Source organism: Physella acuta, unplaced genomic scaffold (genome assembly GCF_028476545.2).
Source record: "Physella acuta isolate Inbredline_101_S28 unplaced genomic scaffold, ASM2847654v3 ptg001078l, whole genome shotgun sequence".
NCBI classification, from domain to species: Eukaryota; Metazoa; Mollusca; class Gastropoda; family Physidae; genus Physella; species Physella acuta.
Window position 1 is genome coordinate 47594 of NW_026732595.1, and position 18535 is coordinate 66128.

Consider the following 18535-nt stretch of genomic DNA (forward strand, 5'->3'; position numbering starts at 1 on the left):
ATAAATATTTTTTTCGCCAAATAAAACCATATTTCAATCAATGAAATATTTCTCTAATTAACTAAACTGAATAATTTTGTTCTCATCAAAAAATTTCGTCACAATCATGATCTCAGGTTCATCGGTCACTGGTGTGTTCAACACAAGACAATGTCAGCATGTTTTGTTTTGTTAGGATTTTGGTTTGGTTCTTTAATATGGTGAACATATAAATGTAACTCATCAGTCTAGAACAGGGGTCTCCAAACTTTTCAGTCCGAGGGCCGCATTAACCATCAAGTTTCAGTTCGGGGGCCAGTTTCTTCAAGGCATATCTTTGATTTTTCTGGGCAAAGTTCCTCATCATCACCAACAAACGTTTTTTTCTTGGACAAAAAGATCTCCGCGGGTCGTATTTTGGAGACCCCTGGTCTAGAACGATGATTCGTGTATGTGGGTAATAAAACTAAAATGTATAATATAAGGTTAAGTAAAATATAATTGCTAAGATTTTGTTTTATTTTTCATTCGGCGTTTTTAAGTACGTAAATTTTATGTAAATATGCGATAAAATTGCTACATGACACACTGCTACATGACAGTGCTACATGACACACTGCTACATGACAGTGTTACAAGACACACTGCTACAAGACACACTGCTACAAGACACACTGCTACATAACACACTGCTACAAGACACACTGCTACATGACACACTGCTACAAGACACACTGCTACATGACACACTGCTACAAGACACACTGCTACATAACACACTGCTACATGACACACTGCTACATGACAGTGCTACATGACACACTGCTACAAGACACACTGCTACAAGACACACTGCTACAAGACACACAGCTACATGACACACTGCTACATGACACACTGCTACATGACACACTGCTAGATGACACACTGCTACATGACACACTTATACAAGACACACTTATACAAGACACACTGCTACATGACACACTGCTACATGACACACTGCTACATGACACACTGCTACATGATACACTGCTACAAGACACACTGCTACATGACACACTGCTACATGACACACTGCTAGATGACACACTGCTAGATGACACACTGCTACATGACACACTTATACAAGACACACTTATACAAGACACACTGCTACATGACACACTGCTACATGACACACTGCTACATGACACACTGCTACATGATACACTGCTACAAGACACACTGCTACATGACACACTGCTACATGACACACTGCTACATGACAGTGCTACATGACACACTGCTACATGACACACAACTACAAGACACACTGCTACATGACAGTGCTACATGACACACTGCTACATGACAGTGCTACATGACACACTGCTACATGACAGTGCTACAAGACACACTGCTACAAGACACACTGCTACAAGACACACTGCTACATAACACACTGCTACAAGACACACTGCTACATGACACATTGCTACAAGACACACTGCTACATGACACACTGCTACAAGACACACTGCTACATAACACACTGCTACATGACACACTGCTACATGACACACTGCTACATGACACACTGCTACATGACAGTGCTACATGACAGTGCTACATGACACACTGCTACATGACACACTGCTACATGACAGTGCTACAAGACACACTGCTACAAGACACACTGCTACAAGACACACTGCTACAAGACACACTGCTACATAACACACTGCTACATGACACACTGCTACATGACAGTGCTACATGACACACTACTACAAGACACACTGCTACATGACACACTGCTACAAGACACACTGCTACAAGACACACTGCTACATGACACACTGCTACAAGACACACTGCTACAAGACACACTGCTACAAGACACACTGCTACAAGACACACTGCTACAAGACACACTGCTACATGACAGTGCTACATGACACACTGCTACATGACAGTGCTACATGACACACTGCTACATGACACACTGCTACAAGACACACTGCTACAAGACACACTGCTACAAGGCACACTGCTACATGACAGTGCTACATGACACACTGCTACATGACAGTGCTACATGACACACTGCTACATGACAGTGCTACATGACACACTGCTACATGACTCACTGCTACAAGACACACTGCTACATGACACACTGCTACAAGACACACTGCTACATGACTGCTACATGACACACTCCTACAAGACAAGTATTCTTCAATCTGTCAATTCCCAGTACAACTACTGTCTTTTTTGGTCTAATTCTAATGATTTATTAAATTTAGTGAGGGGTTTTCATTACATTTTATTTTAATCTAATTTATAATGTATCTAGTTTGTATTTAAAACCGCAGTTAAAACCAGCTGTGTGACAAATACAAATATCATTATTATTTAAATAAACATGGCGCTGAACTGAAAAAATAATTTACTTTTATTATTCGGGCACTCCTTCCACTATATTTAAATTCTGTCCGGAATTTTAAATTATGCATAGCTTCTTTTTTTTAGTTTTAAATTTGATCCAAACCCCAGAACAAAAAATATCTGGAATCAATCGTCTAGAATACTAATTAGTTGTATGTTAGGTTCAGATATAATTTAAATTCGACACTGCGAAAAAAATATTGAAGTATAACGCAACCTGAATGTATAATGGCGTCGTTTTGTTCTAGATGTATCATTGATTACAGAATAGAATACCATTAAGTTGGGTTGGGGTGGTGGGGGGGGGGGGGGTAGTACAGAGACGTCACTCGCCAACAGGTCTACACGTCACAGACAATCAGATTTTTATCTTTTAAAACTTGATTCTGTTCAATGATCTATTTGTATCAAGTTGTTTTAATTATCTGACATCATAACATTCTGATTGATAATGTGAACTGTCTATTGTGTTCTTCTTCTTCGTTCTGAATCGTAATGTTGGGCAGGATATCTATTGTTAATTTGATAACATCCTGCTCATAGACAATGGGAAGACGGCGCAGGTGTCAGGGACGAAAGGCGATTACAAATACAATTTATGTATTTATTTTTTATTGGTTAAAAATTATGGTTATCGGCCTTTAATTATTTTGTTTTAGATAAGTCAATGTATTTACCAGAATAATTAAAAACGAAAATAAAACTTGTACATTGAATGGATTGAACAAAAACATAAACTTATTACAATCTACTCAGCCCAGACAAGCAAACGAAACAAAATATGGTTAGCAAATCAGATGGCATTAGCGTCACTCACTAGCTCATGATAAATTCAATCAAGATATCCAATTACGGGAACGAATAATTTAGCCAAATGCCTGGCAAACATGTGCGGTTATAATGTGTAGCCAGGTTTTTAGTTTCAATATTAAACACTTAAACCACATTTTTAGGTTTAGTTCCAATGTTGCGCACTTAGCCAAATTTAAACGGAAATTCCCGACTCATCGATCGTGGAAAAGATGCTAATTGAAAAGCTTACGTTTTATAATGTGGTGCCCGTGGTGCTCTCTAAGGGGAAAAATGAATATTTTAAAAATGTTTTACTATTTAAAAATATGGGATCATAAAATGTCTTTCTTAGGTTATTGCACAACTGAAAATACAATTTAGCATTTGTCATTTGTTATTTGTCTTTACATAGTTAAGATAAATAGTTTCAAAAGTCATGTTGACGCTGATAAAAAAAACGAAAATGCCCGATCAAGTATTTTTATAAAACACAAACGTATTCAACTGATAAGAATTAAATATGTGCCGTAAGTATAAAATAAAAAGTATGGGGGTGCTGATTAAATGTACGCTATTAAGAGTTACGCGTAGTTAAGTCAAGATAACACGTTTATTTTAATTTTTTTAAACGTAGAATCGGGGTTGAAGCAGTTATCGAGTTGTCAGAATTATTTTAAAAATTTGTATCATTATTAAAAATATTTAAGGTATAATTAGTATTCTTACAGTCAATTACCTAAGGAGACAATCTAAGCATATCCCAACACTAATACTCTAAAGGTCCCTCTCATTATTGTATATTATGTCATTCATCAGCAACCATCGTTTGTCAATAACATTTGTTATTTTAAAAAGTTAATAAAATTTGTAATGTTTTGTATGATTTACTGTTTAGTTGAGTAATATTATTATTCAACGGGAACGCGATATTTGAGTAAAGGGAAAAAATGTTTATTATATCTGGGTTACCATGGCAACTTCCCTTCCTAAACCAACTGCCATTGGCACATATTTTTTTTTGTGACATGAATGCCGTTATGACGAATGCTAATTGGAAACGTGATAAATTAGTTTAGCTTCAGTAATTATAAGTTGCAGCTCCTATACAGTATAGCAGTTTAAAAAAATACATGTAGGCCTATTACGTTTAATATTTTCTTAAACAAGGTTTTAATTATACTATACCAATCTAAATTTACAACATTATTTTGAAGCTTCAAGTGAAATTCATGATTTAAATGGTATTTTTTAAAACATAATTTTGTATATTAGTCACACTGACCTGCATATTGGCTAACGTGCTTGTTGAAATATATTCTTTTTTTTTGTTCGCGAAAGTATTGCCACCTTTTCATCCCAAAAACGACGGCATTCAATTTTGTGCACTATTATTGTGGATCATTATTGTGAAACATTATTGTCGACCATTGTGAAACATAATTGCGCACCATCATTGTGGATGTCGTCCATAATAGTGGGTCATTATTGCCGACCATTGTGAAACATTATGGTCGAATATTATTGTGGACAAGTAGAGAAAAAAAGAGACAAATCTCTCATAAGAATGCCATTCGCTTCTTCACGTTATCGTATAACATTTGTTCATACAGAACCATTCTTAAATAGTCCAACACATGTTTCACATAGTTTTTTGTGTATACTTGTGGGCGTGAAGTAAGGCTATCGATAAAAGATTTCTAGCAGATTAACCGAATATACAAAACGAGCCGACCCGCGGCGAATCATACGCCGCTATTTAGTTGTTTTATTTTCTACTTTTTAGTAATTCATAATTTGAATGCTGCCACTGAAAATATTTGCTTTAAAACACAAACCCCCTCCCCCCCCACCCCCACCCTCACCCCCCCCCCCCCCCCCCCCGTGAAAGCAGCCTCCGCTTAGTTACCTCCCCTAAGTTTAAAATCGTTTCAAACTAAATTATATGCCCCTAATAGCCGTCACTTAACCCGGCTCTACGATTGTAAACATTTAGCGTGAGCCACAGCTCACCAGACCATGTGGGTGTGGGTGTGGTAGCGATATGCCTAGAGAGGAAGAGAGGGGGCTGCCAGGAGGCGCGCTTACAGCTTGGTGTTTTCTATGGTCTCCAAGAAGAGAATTATATATATATATATAGATAGTGCACAAATTATATAACACAAAATGCCAAGTACTGCAGCCATATCACGTTATAATGGAAAAATTCGTTGACCATACGATTTCATGTATTCTATAGCAAATTCAGACTCCCCCTGCCTAGCAAGAGAACAGAGAAGGATAACTAAAAAAAAGTTTGTATCAAATAACTGTTACTTGTGCAATAGCTCGGAATTCCAAATATTTTGAATAATACATAGTGTTACCGATAGTCTTCGGAAAATCAAACCTATTAAAAACAATCCGCGAAAATATATGAAAAAAAATATATATATAACAAGGCTCACCATGTATAACAATATAGCAAACCGATTAACCACCATTCTTATTATTTGTTATACCTTGGCGCAATGTCTACTGAAGGAACGTCATCAGATCTGGTAGGTAATGGTGAGTACTAAGAACAGAATTACAGTACTGGAAATTTGTAAACAAGGTTTCAGTGAAAGAGTTTGAGAGAGGGTTAAGACGCTGATTAGGGTAGAATTAATAGTCATGATTAAATGGTGAGAGGGACTACTTTTTTAACAGTCAAATTCTGTATTGTTAATGTTTCCAGCTTTGTAAATAAAAACCAGTTTCATTTACCTCTTGAATTGTTGTAATATTTGCGTCTGAATATTTAAATATCTAAATTAAATACATTGGGTTATCATATTTATTAATAATAATTTTATATTATAATATTTTTAATAAAACCCCTCTCACGTTACGATTTTATAATTGTAGATCAGAACCTCATAAAAACCCGGTACACGATTGGCTTTCATCCCCTGCCCCCATGCGCCGTAACTCGTGACGGCGTCTCTCAGTGGCGCCCCCATGTCAACAGCGGCACCAAGCCCCGCCACTCCACGCATTATTCCAACAACACTTGCACCCACTTCAGTGGAATCGTTCATCTAAACAGCAACTTTATCTCAACAGCTAGTTAATCTCACCGGCTAGTTCATCTAAACTAGCAAGTTAATCTAAATAACAAGTTCATCTGAACAACAAGAGACGCCCGAAGAAATCATGAAGACCCGCAGCTAACCCTAACCCGATGGCTTTATAAACAGAGCCGGGTCATCTTTATTAAACAACCCCGACCCCAGGTGCTGTATAGAAAAGTACCACCATAGGCCGTCCCAACACGCTACCGTCACATGCCTTTAACGAGGTGTCACTTTGTGATAGACCAATGCTTAGCGCGAAATAAAAACGTATCAATCCCAGATTTATTTAAATCTATGTGGCGGATATTGAACACCCGCATACATTCTTACTGTTATTTATTCAGCAACTGTCATCAAGCAACTGTCATCAAGCAACTGTCATCAAGCAACTGTCATCAAGCGAATGTCATCAAGCAACTGTCATCAAGCGAATGTCATCAAGCAACAGTCATTAAGCGAATGTCATTAAGTAAATGTCATTAAGTAAATGTCATTAAGTAAATATCATTAAGTAAATGTCATTAAGTAAATGTCATTAAGCAACTGTCATCAAGCAACTGTCATCAAGCAACAGTCATCAAGCAACAGTCATTAAGCAAATGTCATTAAGTAAATGTCATTAAGTAAATGTCATTAAGTAAATGTCATTAAGTAAATGTCATTAAGTAAATGTCATTAAGTAAATGCCATTAAGTAAATGTCATTAAGTAAATGTCATTACGCAACTGTCATTAAGCAACTGTCATTAAGCAGCTGTCATTAAGCAGCTGTCATATTAAGCAACTGTCATATTAAGCAACTGTCATATTAAGCAACTGTCTTATTAAGCAATGGACATATTAAGCAACTGTCTAACTGTTTAAAATGCTAAGTCTAAATTCATTAAATCTATTATCTGTAGACCTAACTTAATATCAATTTCACTTTAACTGTTGATAAAAGCGCCTTTTTAAATAGAAATCAGAATTTTAATTTGACCCCCCACCCCCCACCCCCCCCCCCCCCCCCCACCCCTTTTCCCCCTCGACCAATAAAACCTGATACAACATTTTAAACTACCTACGACATCCTCGGGGGAAAACATGAAACAATCAACTAATCACGTGATCAAATGTGTTACATGTTGTATGGCGACATAAGTACTAACATACACAGCTGTATTTTTGAACGTTTACAAATTATGTTTTTCTATTTTTTTAAATACTTCACTGCTGTGTCCTAACTAGCTTAATGTATTGTCAGTAAAAATATAAATACAATATCTTAAGGGGAACAATAGCTAAGTGACATAGATGCCATTGGTAGCCGTTCGCTGTAGTAAAAACATTTCAATCTTGTGGTGAACTACTTTTTAAAATATACTGTTGTAGAAATGTATAACTAATTTTAAAAATGCACTTTCAATTTCTTAAATTTACAACCAATTTAACAAGTAATAACGCACTTTAGCAATTTATAACTAATTTCAACAATTTATAACAACTTTTAACAAATAAAAACAACTTTTAACAATTTATAATCATTTGTAATCAATCTTAACAATTCACGACCAATTTTACAATTTATAGCCAATTTTAGCAATATATAACCAATTTCAATTAACATTTTTTTTAGTTGACCAACTACGATTAAATATGTATAACTTATTTAACCATTCGTAATCAATCTAAACAAAATAATTCATTACCAATTTTACAATTTAAACAACGTAACACCTCCCAAACACTTGTATCCAATTTTTTTTAAACCTTTTTCAAAACTTTTATAATGAATTTTATCAACGTGTAATCAATATTTTATAACCAACCCAAATTGTTTCCGACACGAAAAAAAAACCGCAACAATTTCTAGCATAAATGGCTCTTTACTTTGATAGCACGGTTAGGCTTGTTTGGCTGAGCTGTGGACCCCATAGGAAACTGCAGACCGTCTGCTGTAGGCAGGTTTATGGGGTTTCGGCAGGCATTGTCTGCAGGGGCAGTGAATATCACATCTCACCCCCTGAGCCCCCACCCCAGAGGTACTGTCAGTTCGTCCACCCCGGTGACTGTAGCCTGAGACATCATCACGTGTTCAATACAATGTCCTTGTAATTACATTTACAATATATAATTTAATTTGATTATTAATGTTTATACTATTAATTTTATATGTATACATACACACATATATATATATATATATATATATATATATATATATATATATATGCAGTTCATGTTTTGTATACTGATATTTCTGTAATGCTGATGAACGGCCAGCGGTCTCGAGGGAGACACTTTGATCGTGAGTAACGAATGCCCTCTGGGTGTCGCTGTCAGTTCTAGTTAGCTGTGTGATGTGCTGTTGTGTTACAGAGGTGGTGATTGTGTTATAGAGAGGGTGTGTAACATGGTGTGTAACAGTGAAGTGTATGTATGTAACAGAGATGGTGAGTGTGTTACAGAGATGGTGAGTGTGTTACAGAGATGGTGAGTGTGTTACAGAGATGGTGAGTGTGTTCTAGATAGGGTGTGTAAGATGGTGTGTATGATGTGTATGTAACAGTGATGTGTGTGTTACAGAGATGGTAAGTGTTATAGTGAGGGTGTGTAAGATGGTGTGTATGATGTGTATGTAACAGTGATGTGTGTTACAGACATGGTAAGTGTGTTATAGAGAGGGTGTGTAAGATGGTGTGTATGATGTGAATGTAACAGTGATGTGTATGTATGTAACAGTGATGTGTATGTAAGTAACAGTGATGTGTATGTAACAGAGATGGTGAGTGTGTTATAAAATTGTTGTTACAGAGATGGTATATATGTTATAGAGATGTGTAACAGCGATTATATTTAACCGAGATTGCTTGATATGGTATGTGTGTTATGTTATTTGTGTTACAGATAATATGTATGTGTTGCAGATGTGTATAACAGAAATGCGATACAGAGAGTAATTTGATTTATAATATTTTCTTCTATTTTTCTTTTTTGTTGCGCAATTGATTTCATTAAATAATTATTTAACGACGTTAGGAAGTAATCAAATATCCACTGTATGCAAATTGAAGGTTATTTTTTTTTTAAATAAACGAAACTATAATAAAATTCTATAACACACCCCAGTAAGACAGAGACAACTCTCGGCATAAAACCTAGTGTACTGAGTTAACGTTCTGTGTTTATAAAGTTTGTTGTATTACTTTTTGACTAATATGCATATCTACATCATGACCAAAATATTTTACCAATGAAAAATACAATGTTACTTAAATATATGAATTTATAACATGTGTTAAACTATATCATCCCACATACTTCTTTTACTCTATAGTATGTGATTTCTATTGATATTAGTATTTTTCGGCCTAAGATTTTTAAAGTAGCATTGTCAATTATTGATTAATTATCATTACTATAAAAGCCGATTCATTTATCAAAAATATATAGCTATTCTTAAACAAATTATCAATGAAATTGCTGATATTATTATGTTAATGAATTTGTAAATATGAAAACATGTAATCATAAATTTATCTTAATAAAATTACGGATAACTTTATACATGTGAAAAAAATTATTATTATTGCTTTACAAAAACTATTACCATAATATAATTTAAATTTATAATAGGTTGTTTATAAAAATAATTATTATCATTGATTGAGTTGTATATAAAGCCACAATAACGTTTGTCGATTGTACCTGTAAAGTTGTTGTTGTTTTTTTTTAATTAATTGAACAACTACAAATTGTTAATAACGTTTAAAAAATTGTAACCTGTTTTTTTTTATTACATTTGTATTTTTTAAATGAAAAAAAAATTATAATCTACGAGAATGTGCATTTTGAACAGCTGACGCAGACATTAACCCTGAGGGTGCACTAGACTTTTAATTTAAACTGTTGGCTTGGACGTTAAATCGTTAGACTAGTCTAGACTGATAAAATTCAAAACTATTCGGGAGCAATCCACATTTATCACAGGGGGTCCTGGAAATTCGATCCCCACTTTTAAAAAGGCATGACACCTGTTCACGGTGTGTTGACAATACAGTTTGATTTGTTTGTTTACACACTACACACCGGCCGTGTTGGTGACGAGTAAATAGTTGTGTAGGACTGGCTGGTAAACCGGTGTTGTGGGAGGGGGAGGGGGGGACACGCGCTAGCTGCAATAGCAGGTGACCACTGACGTCACACACACACTGCGGTTGTTGTCTGGTCAGCTAGCAGACGATGACAGTCACGTGACAGTCGTTGAGGTCATGTCGCTCTTGCTGCAGGCTATAGCAGACGTGAAATACCGGACGAAGCCAGGAAAGTTTCAGGCAACAGCTCCAAATTATTTCTATTGATTTTTTAACAGGCTTTTTCAGAATATTTTTTGTAATGGTGCATTTTTTTTTCCAAATATATCGATGATTATTGTTTTTGGCTGCTGTTTAATTTTTATTACTTAAAATCTTTTCAAAAGCGAGCTGACAGAAATTAGAGCCAAAATTTAAAACCCAGGGTTTCTTTTAGACTTTTTACATCGGAAAGGGGAGGAGGAGGGCATTTGAATCGTCCACAAGAAGGGGATAATGGCATAAGTATATATTTTAAATATATAGGCTATGTATAATTTTTTTTATATTCGTTAGAGGGTAACAATGTTTAAATCGGAATGACTCATCACAAATGCAAGGGACTCACCTCATTACAAATGTAATGGACGGTACACATTACAATTGTTATGGACGCTACCCATTACAAATATAATGGACGATACGCAATACAAATGTAGTGGATATTACACATTACAAATGTAATGGACGGTACACATTACAAGTGTTATGGAGGGTACTCATTACAAATGTAAGAGCCACAACTCATCACACATGTAAGGGCCACAACTCATCACACATGTAAGGGCCACAACTCATCACACATGTAAGGGCCACAACTCATCACACATGTAAGGGCCACAACTCATCACACATGTAAGGGCCACAACTCATCACACATGTAAGGGCCACAACTCATCACACATGTAAGGGCCACAACTCATCACACATGTAAGGGCCACAACTCATCACACAAGTAAGGGCCACAACTCATCACACAAGTAAGGGCCACAACTCATCACACATGTAAGGGCTACAACAGCGATTCAGTTAAATTTTATGAAATGTTACCGCGGTTCTTTAGTTAAACGTCGGTGGCTGGGGTGGGGGAGTTGAGAGAGGAGGGAGGGGACAGTAACGTTTTAAAGAAAGAAAATTTTAAACTAACATTGATCCAGTTAATGGCGGCTGTTAATTAGCCACCTAAACACATCATCCCGCTGATCGTTTTCTCACGACAATCCAGCATCAAAAGACCAGCCCCCCCCCCCCCCCCAACCCCCTGTCATCACATCTAGGAGCCATCCCGTCCCGATGACACCGGATCACGTGATTCCCTCCCCTCATCTGGCCCAACATTTGACTTACCCAGGTAGGTGCTAGACCACCCACATTATGCGTCATGACAACCCAATCACCACTGACGCCGCGTCTCTACCAAGGGGGACAATGTTATCAGATTCTCCCCCCTCCCCTACCCCATTTTTTTTTAAATTCCGGGTGCACAAAAGCCCCCGGACCCTATCGTGTTAAGGCGAGACGGGACGGACCCTCTCATGGCCTGACGGGACGGGCCGTGCCGTGGGCTGACGGGCCGGACCCTATCATGTCTGGCGGCCGGGCCGGCTAATTAGTAGCGTCACCTTTTGTCATCCCATGATTGGCGAAACACTGGCCCGAGTCTGGCGACCCTTAGTGCTGACAGTTTAGTGGCTTTGTGGCTGCTCTGATGAGGGGGAGGGGGGAGAATATGAGACGTAGGGGGGGGGGGGAGGGACGGGATGGATTACATTAATTACAAGAGTGAATTAAAATGAGATGAACAAGGTTTTTTTTCGGTGAGAAACATTTTCACTTAACAAAGAATGGGTTGTCAGATGTACGGCTACCCTACATCCGCTTACCCGATATACGTCCGGTCGATATCCGCTTATCTGATATACGCCCTGCTGATATCCGCTTACCCGATATACGCCCGGTCGATATCCGCTTATGTGCTAAGCGTCTAACCAACATTCCCTAACTTGATATGTCTGACCAACATTAGCTTACCCGATTTACGTCCGACCAACATTCCCTTACTTGATATATATCTAACCAACATTCCCTTACTTGATACGTCTAACCAACAACGCCTTACCTGATATATGTCTGACCAACATTCCCTTACTTGATATATATCTAACCAACATTCCCTTACTTGATATATATCTAACCAACATTCCCTTACTTGATATATATCTAACCAACATTCCCTTACTTGATACGTCTGACCAACAACGCCTTACCTGATATATGTCTGACCAACATTCCCTTACTTGATATATATCTAACCAACATTCCCTTACTTGATATATATCTAACCAACATTCCCTTACTTGATACGTCTGACCAACAACGCCTTACCTGATATATGTCTGACCAACATTCGCTTACCCGTTTTACGTCCTACCAACATTATGTGTAGCCGACATTGAGTTCACCGATACACGTCTCTCCGCTATCCGCTTACCCGATATACATCTGGCCAATTTCAGCCAGCCTGTGTCGGCCCATTTAAACCTATCTTTAACGTTCATGTTTGCGCTGAAAGTTAAATGAAGGGACGCCTCCCTTTCCCCTCTCCCTATATGGGCATCACCCTCCACTGATATAAGCCTTAACCCCCAATCCCTCCCTACCTTACACACCCCTTGTATGGTTTTTATCTTTATAGAACAATGCAGATTTTTTTTTCTCTACCTTAAATAGTTTTGATATCAACCCCTATTACATCGAAACATCTGGCACAAGGTTCTGAAGTCGTCAACGTTTTTTATGTTGGTCGTCACATAAATTCTATAATATATTGAGAGCTCTTCTACTTCTTTTATTTTGAGTACTTATTTTTCTTAATTTTTTTTATCAAATTAATTTTGTAATTAGCAAGAAGTTGCTAGATAGCTAGAACAGTATGTACATTTGTATCTACATTTATTCAGTCGCGTAAGGTCTTTTAAGGAGCTTATATTTCGGCAGGTGATTGGGATCTAATTAATCTGGTCGGTATCTTAAATCTACTATGGCTATTCTGAAACGCTAATCTGTTGCCTAATTAGTAAAACTTAATTATTTTTTATTCTAATCTGAACCCACGCTAAAGATTAATATCTGAGATTAATGAAGAATGGTGCAATAGTTAAGTCCAAGCACAGTGAATGTTTCAGTAACATTTGTTTATCTTGTACAAAACAGGTGTGTATGCTTGAACTCTAAAAAGAGACGTATCTGGGGAGGGGTGGTTCGTGATTTTTTTTTTTAAATTGGACATTAAAATTTATTTTAGCGCTAAAAGTAGACATAGAATATAGTTCTTGTAATGTTGAAGAGTTTTCGCCAGATGTTTTATAATGAGTAGGCTATATTCTTTGCCGAACTTGGCGCTGAAATCTTTATACCTAATATTATTTTAGTAAATTAGTATGCCTAATAGTTATTTTAGCAAACTTTGCCTAGTAGTGCTATTTCTGTAAATCTTAATCCCTAATAATGCTATTTCAATAACAACATCTGCGAGATTCGTTCGATTTAAAAATTGTTATACTAAATGTTATGATTTAAATCCATTTGTAAACGACCCCTCCCCCCCCCCCCCCTAAATAATGACCATCAAGTGTTGACTGTGCTGCCAACACATCGAGACCGGTGTTTCACCAACCCAACTACATCAACAGCCGTGCGGTGACGGCACCAATACCGCACGTCGTGAATTATTGACATTCTCCGTGTTGGTCCAGTGCCACGGTCTCAACCACCTGATCATGATCAGCCCATTGATTGATTGCACGCGCCACTGGAGCCCAGGGGTTAATTAATTTGTGTAGGCGGTAAGCGGCTGCACATAGCGGCGGTGGGATCCCATGCATCCATATGTATCCACTCATATCCACTGGTGTCATGTTTATCCATCTGTATCCACCGGTGTCATGTTTACACACTAGTATCCGATTAATAGCTCAGTGATCATGTACGGCAAGTGTTGGCCTAGAATTGGATGGATCTAAATATAGACGCATCCCGCAATACACAGTATTTTTTTTACCAATGTTAATGTATCATAGACTAGACACATGGCAGGTTCTGTATCAAAGTATAATCCTTCACACTTGTGTAGGCCTACATTTACACCAGCAGCGTGTACAAAATGCGGATGTAATCTCTGTACACACTGTATGCCACGTTAAGTGGAAAGTGGAAACGCACCAGATATATGTAAAATTATCCAATACCTTGAAAATATAAAGTGATTCTATAAATGTACATATTTAGTGCCGCTATTTAATTTGTACAATTTTAAATGTAAACGTACACATTCGGGCTGCTCCAGAACAAGTACAAACTAAACAATGTATGTACACAAAATTAGTATAGTTACTTATGTGTACAATCGTGTATTCTATATGTACAAATTATATCCATGTACACAGATAAAACTATACTAGATAAGAGGTGTACAAAAACTGCTGTACACAACCAAATCGTTGTGAATGGACTTAAATAAATCTATTGTAAAATAGATTGCCACGTATAGTGTACATCAGGTAAAGCTATATTTGTGTATATTGATACACAACGCAATTAGATTTACCGCAGTAGTTATAGATACTTTTCAATGAAAACATATAAACAGATTGGTGTATTCGTGTACAGTAAAAATTTAATGTTTTCAGCACTTAGGCTATGCAGCATAAGTAATGTCAATTGTTATATAATAATTTATTCGGCATGTTTATATAAAAAATTGTTTCAAAATACATACATTTACAGTAAAAAATTAAATGTTATTATCTTGTATATCTTGTATATTGCAAGCTAATTGTACTATTGTATATAATAATTTAGATATATTTCTATACAAATATTTTTTTAATACACACATATTTACGGTATAAATGATTACCTATGATTATATAAGATGTTTAGTCCCTTAACTAAGTACAGGATTTGTTATATTTTTTTAAGTGAAATTACAAATGTATTGCAAAAAGGTAAATGTATTTAAAACAACAGATAATGTATGTACAGATTCAAAGATAAAGAGATCATTTATCTAAGAATTTACATATTTTGTTTGCAACATGTATGAACAGTATCTATTTCGTTTAGTAAATCTAGCAGCCGTATTTTACTTGGAAATACTTTTCTTTAAAAACTAATTAGCATTACTAATGAGAATTTCTGTAATGTACAGATAATGAACTAAAGTATTACTAGTTCACTGTGTGCCTAAACGACAAAGATGATTAAATTAACATTTTTATTTCATCATTAATTGAAGTATGGTCATCTGATTGCTAGAACTGATGTAAGCACTGTTGTGCTGTATGTTTTAGATGCTCTCCTACAGTCAGCCTTAACCGATGGTACGTTAGTATTCTAATGTTTGGAATTAAGTAGACTTTTAATGATAGTTATAGTAGTACTATTTTAGTCTAATAGTCCGGAATTAAGTCAACTATTACTGATAGTAATAGTAGTACTATTTTAGTCTAATGTTCGGAACTGAGTCGACTATTACTGATAGTAATAGTAGTACTACTAGTAGGTTAAAACCAGTGTTCATAACGAACAAAAAGAGAGCCGACATTGCGTTTTTAGTGACGATCATTATTCATTAGTGATCGATGATAGTAATGTTTTACTACTAGAATCAAGTAAGTTAAATTAAAACCAATGTTTATAACGAAGAAAAAGAGAACCGAACTTGTGTTTGAATGTGGCGATCATTTCATAAGTGATTATTGATAATAAAAGTAGTTCTACTAGTAGGATAAAAACAATGTTTATAACGACCAAAAAAAAAGAGAACCGACTTTCCATTTTTGGTGACGGATCATTTCAGTGAGTATTGATACTAATTGATAGTTATAGTAGTACTACTATTAGGTAAAAATCAATGTTTATACTAGACGAACGAAACAAAAGAGAACAGACTTTTTTGTGATTATTTTTTAGTGATTACTGATAGTTATAGTAGTACTAGTAGTACCACTTGTAGGTTAAAATCAATGTTTATAACGACCCAAAAAAAAAAAGAACCGACCTTCCATTTTTGGTGACGATCATCTCATTCGTGAACTCCTTAAACTTCTCCCATAACTCGCGATCCTCGAGCACAACATTGAGGTGCCTCTCCGGGTTGTCGCCGTGTTTGTTGTCGTTCTGCTGCTGCTGTTGTTGTTGCTGTTGGTGCTGATGTAAATCCTGATCTACGGCGCTGAGCAGATGGTTGATGTCCATGGACGGTAGAGTCGCCATTGTGTTGTGATTCCCGTCGCTACGGCCGGAGAACTCGCACTTGATCGTTGAATCTAACATTGAGGTCGACTCGCCACAAGACCGCGAACCACCAGTGTCGTACGCGTCTGTGGGAGAACTGCGAGGTAGCAGACGATCACTTTTTTTTAAACAAAAAAAAAATCTCGACTTCAATTCGATGAAATTTGGAAATAAAAATAAAAATCCACTTCTAATTCAGGACGGGTGGAACAGTGTGAAACCTTCCTCTACACAGACTCGCATCTATTTACCAGCCCGACACAGCGACCAAGCATAAATCCCCACTCGCCATCCGCTCGTTAAATTCATCAACCTATCACCTGCACGAGAAGAAAAAAAGAGGCGGAGCCTAGCCCATCGCCCGCGCGCGCTCATTGGATGTTAACGTGCGAATGATTGGCCAGGGCGGTGGGTTGGCGGTTGCTCGAGGAAATTGACGAGAAGACAGAAACCGTCCCCCCCCCTCTCACACCTCCCATCCCGTGGTCAGTCTTTTTCCAAGTTTCTCCCCCCCCCCCCCACCTTATCTCAAACCATTCTGTTTATCATGCATTGATCTATCGATTAGGTACTTATTAAATCGTCAACATGCCGTATTCGATGCTGTCTGTTTGCTAATAATAACTAACCTAATCTTCCTAATAATAATAATCCTATACTTGGCTCTAATTCTAGCCTAATATTCCTGACCCTAATCTTATTAGATAGTATGAGTTAGTATTAAGTTTGATAATCAAAATCAAAACCCTAATTGTTTATAATTTAGTCAAAGCGATACCAACACAAGATGGCCGATACGATACTGTAATGTCCTGTCCATCGATTTCTCCCGTTCGATTACGTAGCGGCCAGCGTCTGCTGAACATGCCCGGGTGTGTGACGGGGACGATTATGGCTGGGCGGTATCGATCCCGCGAGCTGCACAGACCAAACAAGCCAATCGATATTTTATTTGGTTAGGGTTTTTATTCCCCAGCTAATTTAATTTGTTTTCCGAGCGGCTTTTTTTTTTTTTAATTTTGTGAGCAAACAGGACTCGTTCCCTCGCCCTGTCAGCGTGTCACTTTTATTTAACATACAAACGTATCGATCTCCATGGTAACGGTCCGGGGCCCGACTCCATAGAATCGATTTTTTTTTCAATTATTAATACTATAATTATATTTTTGTTAATAAAGTCAACATTAGTTTTTAATTATGAATATCAGCTTTGACTTTTTTTAAACGCATAATTTGTTATCTTTACCTTAAGATTAAAACACAAATTGAGTCAGTTTCGTCTAAGAAAGTAACCAACTCAATAGTAACCCTTACTATAATCCTCGTCATATCTACTCTAACTCTTAATAAAACGTCAACAAAACGATAGGTATTAATGTTTCTGTTGTTACCATATACTTAACCTTCTACTTCTTCTTCGTTCTTAATTAAGTATTACGAGTCAACACGTTATGTGCCATAGGACACGTTAACTCCTACTTCAGTCTGCTTTTCTTTCTAGATTCGCTTCCAAGAACAATCTTGTTATATTTTGAAGTTTTCTCTCCTAGATGGGTGTCTATCCCCAGCTATTGATCCTCATGAATACTAACCAAAAACAGCCCATTGACATTAACACTGACAGGAAAAGAAACACACCTGAAAACGAGAACACACATACCAATTAATCCTGCCCTACACTCTAATCGCTGTTTATTGAAAATATTTAACGCAATATTCGATACTTTAACAAGGTATCGCAGACATAATTTTTTTAAAATTTAATTAACTTAACTAATATTGACTAGTATTCCATTGTAGTTTTACAAAGAATAGCAATTAATGCATT

At 36.7% G+C, this 18535-nt stretch overlaps 1 protein-coding gene across 1 annotated transcript in view; it reads right to left on the bottom strand.

Moving 5' to 3' along the window:
- Nucleotides 1–16938, bottom strand: part of LOC131955548 (T-box transcription factor T homolog 1) — a 43552-nt gene extending 26614 nt beyond the window's left edge. Inside the window, exon 1 of the mRNA XM_059319705.1 lies at nt 16472–16938. Coding sequence (XP_059175688.1) covers nt 16472–16746 — 275 coding nt within the window. The 5' untranslated portion in view covers nt 16747–16938. The remainder of the gene's footprint in view (nt 1–16471) is intronic.
- Nucleotides 16939–18535: the final 1597 nt, after the last annotated feature.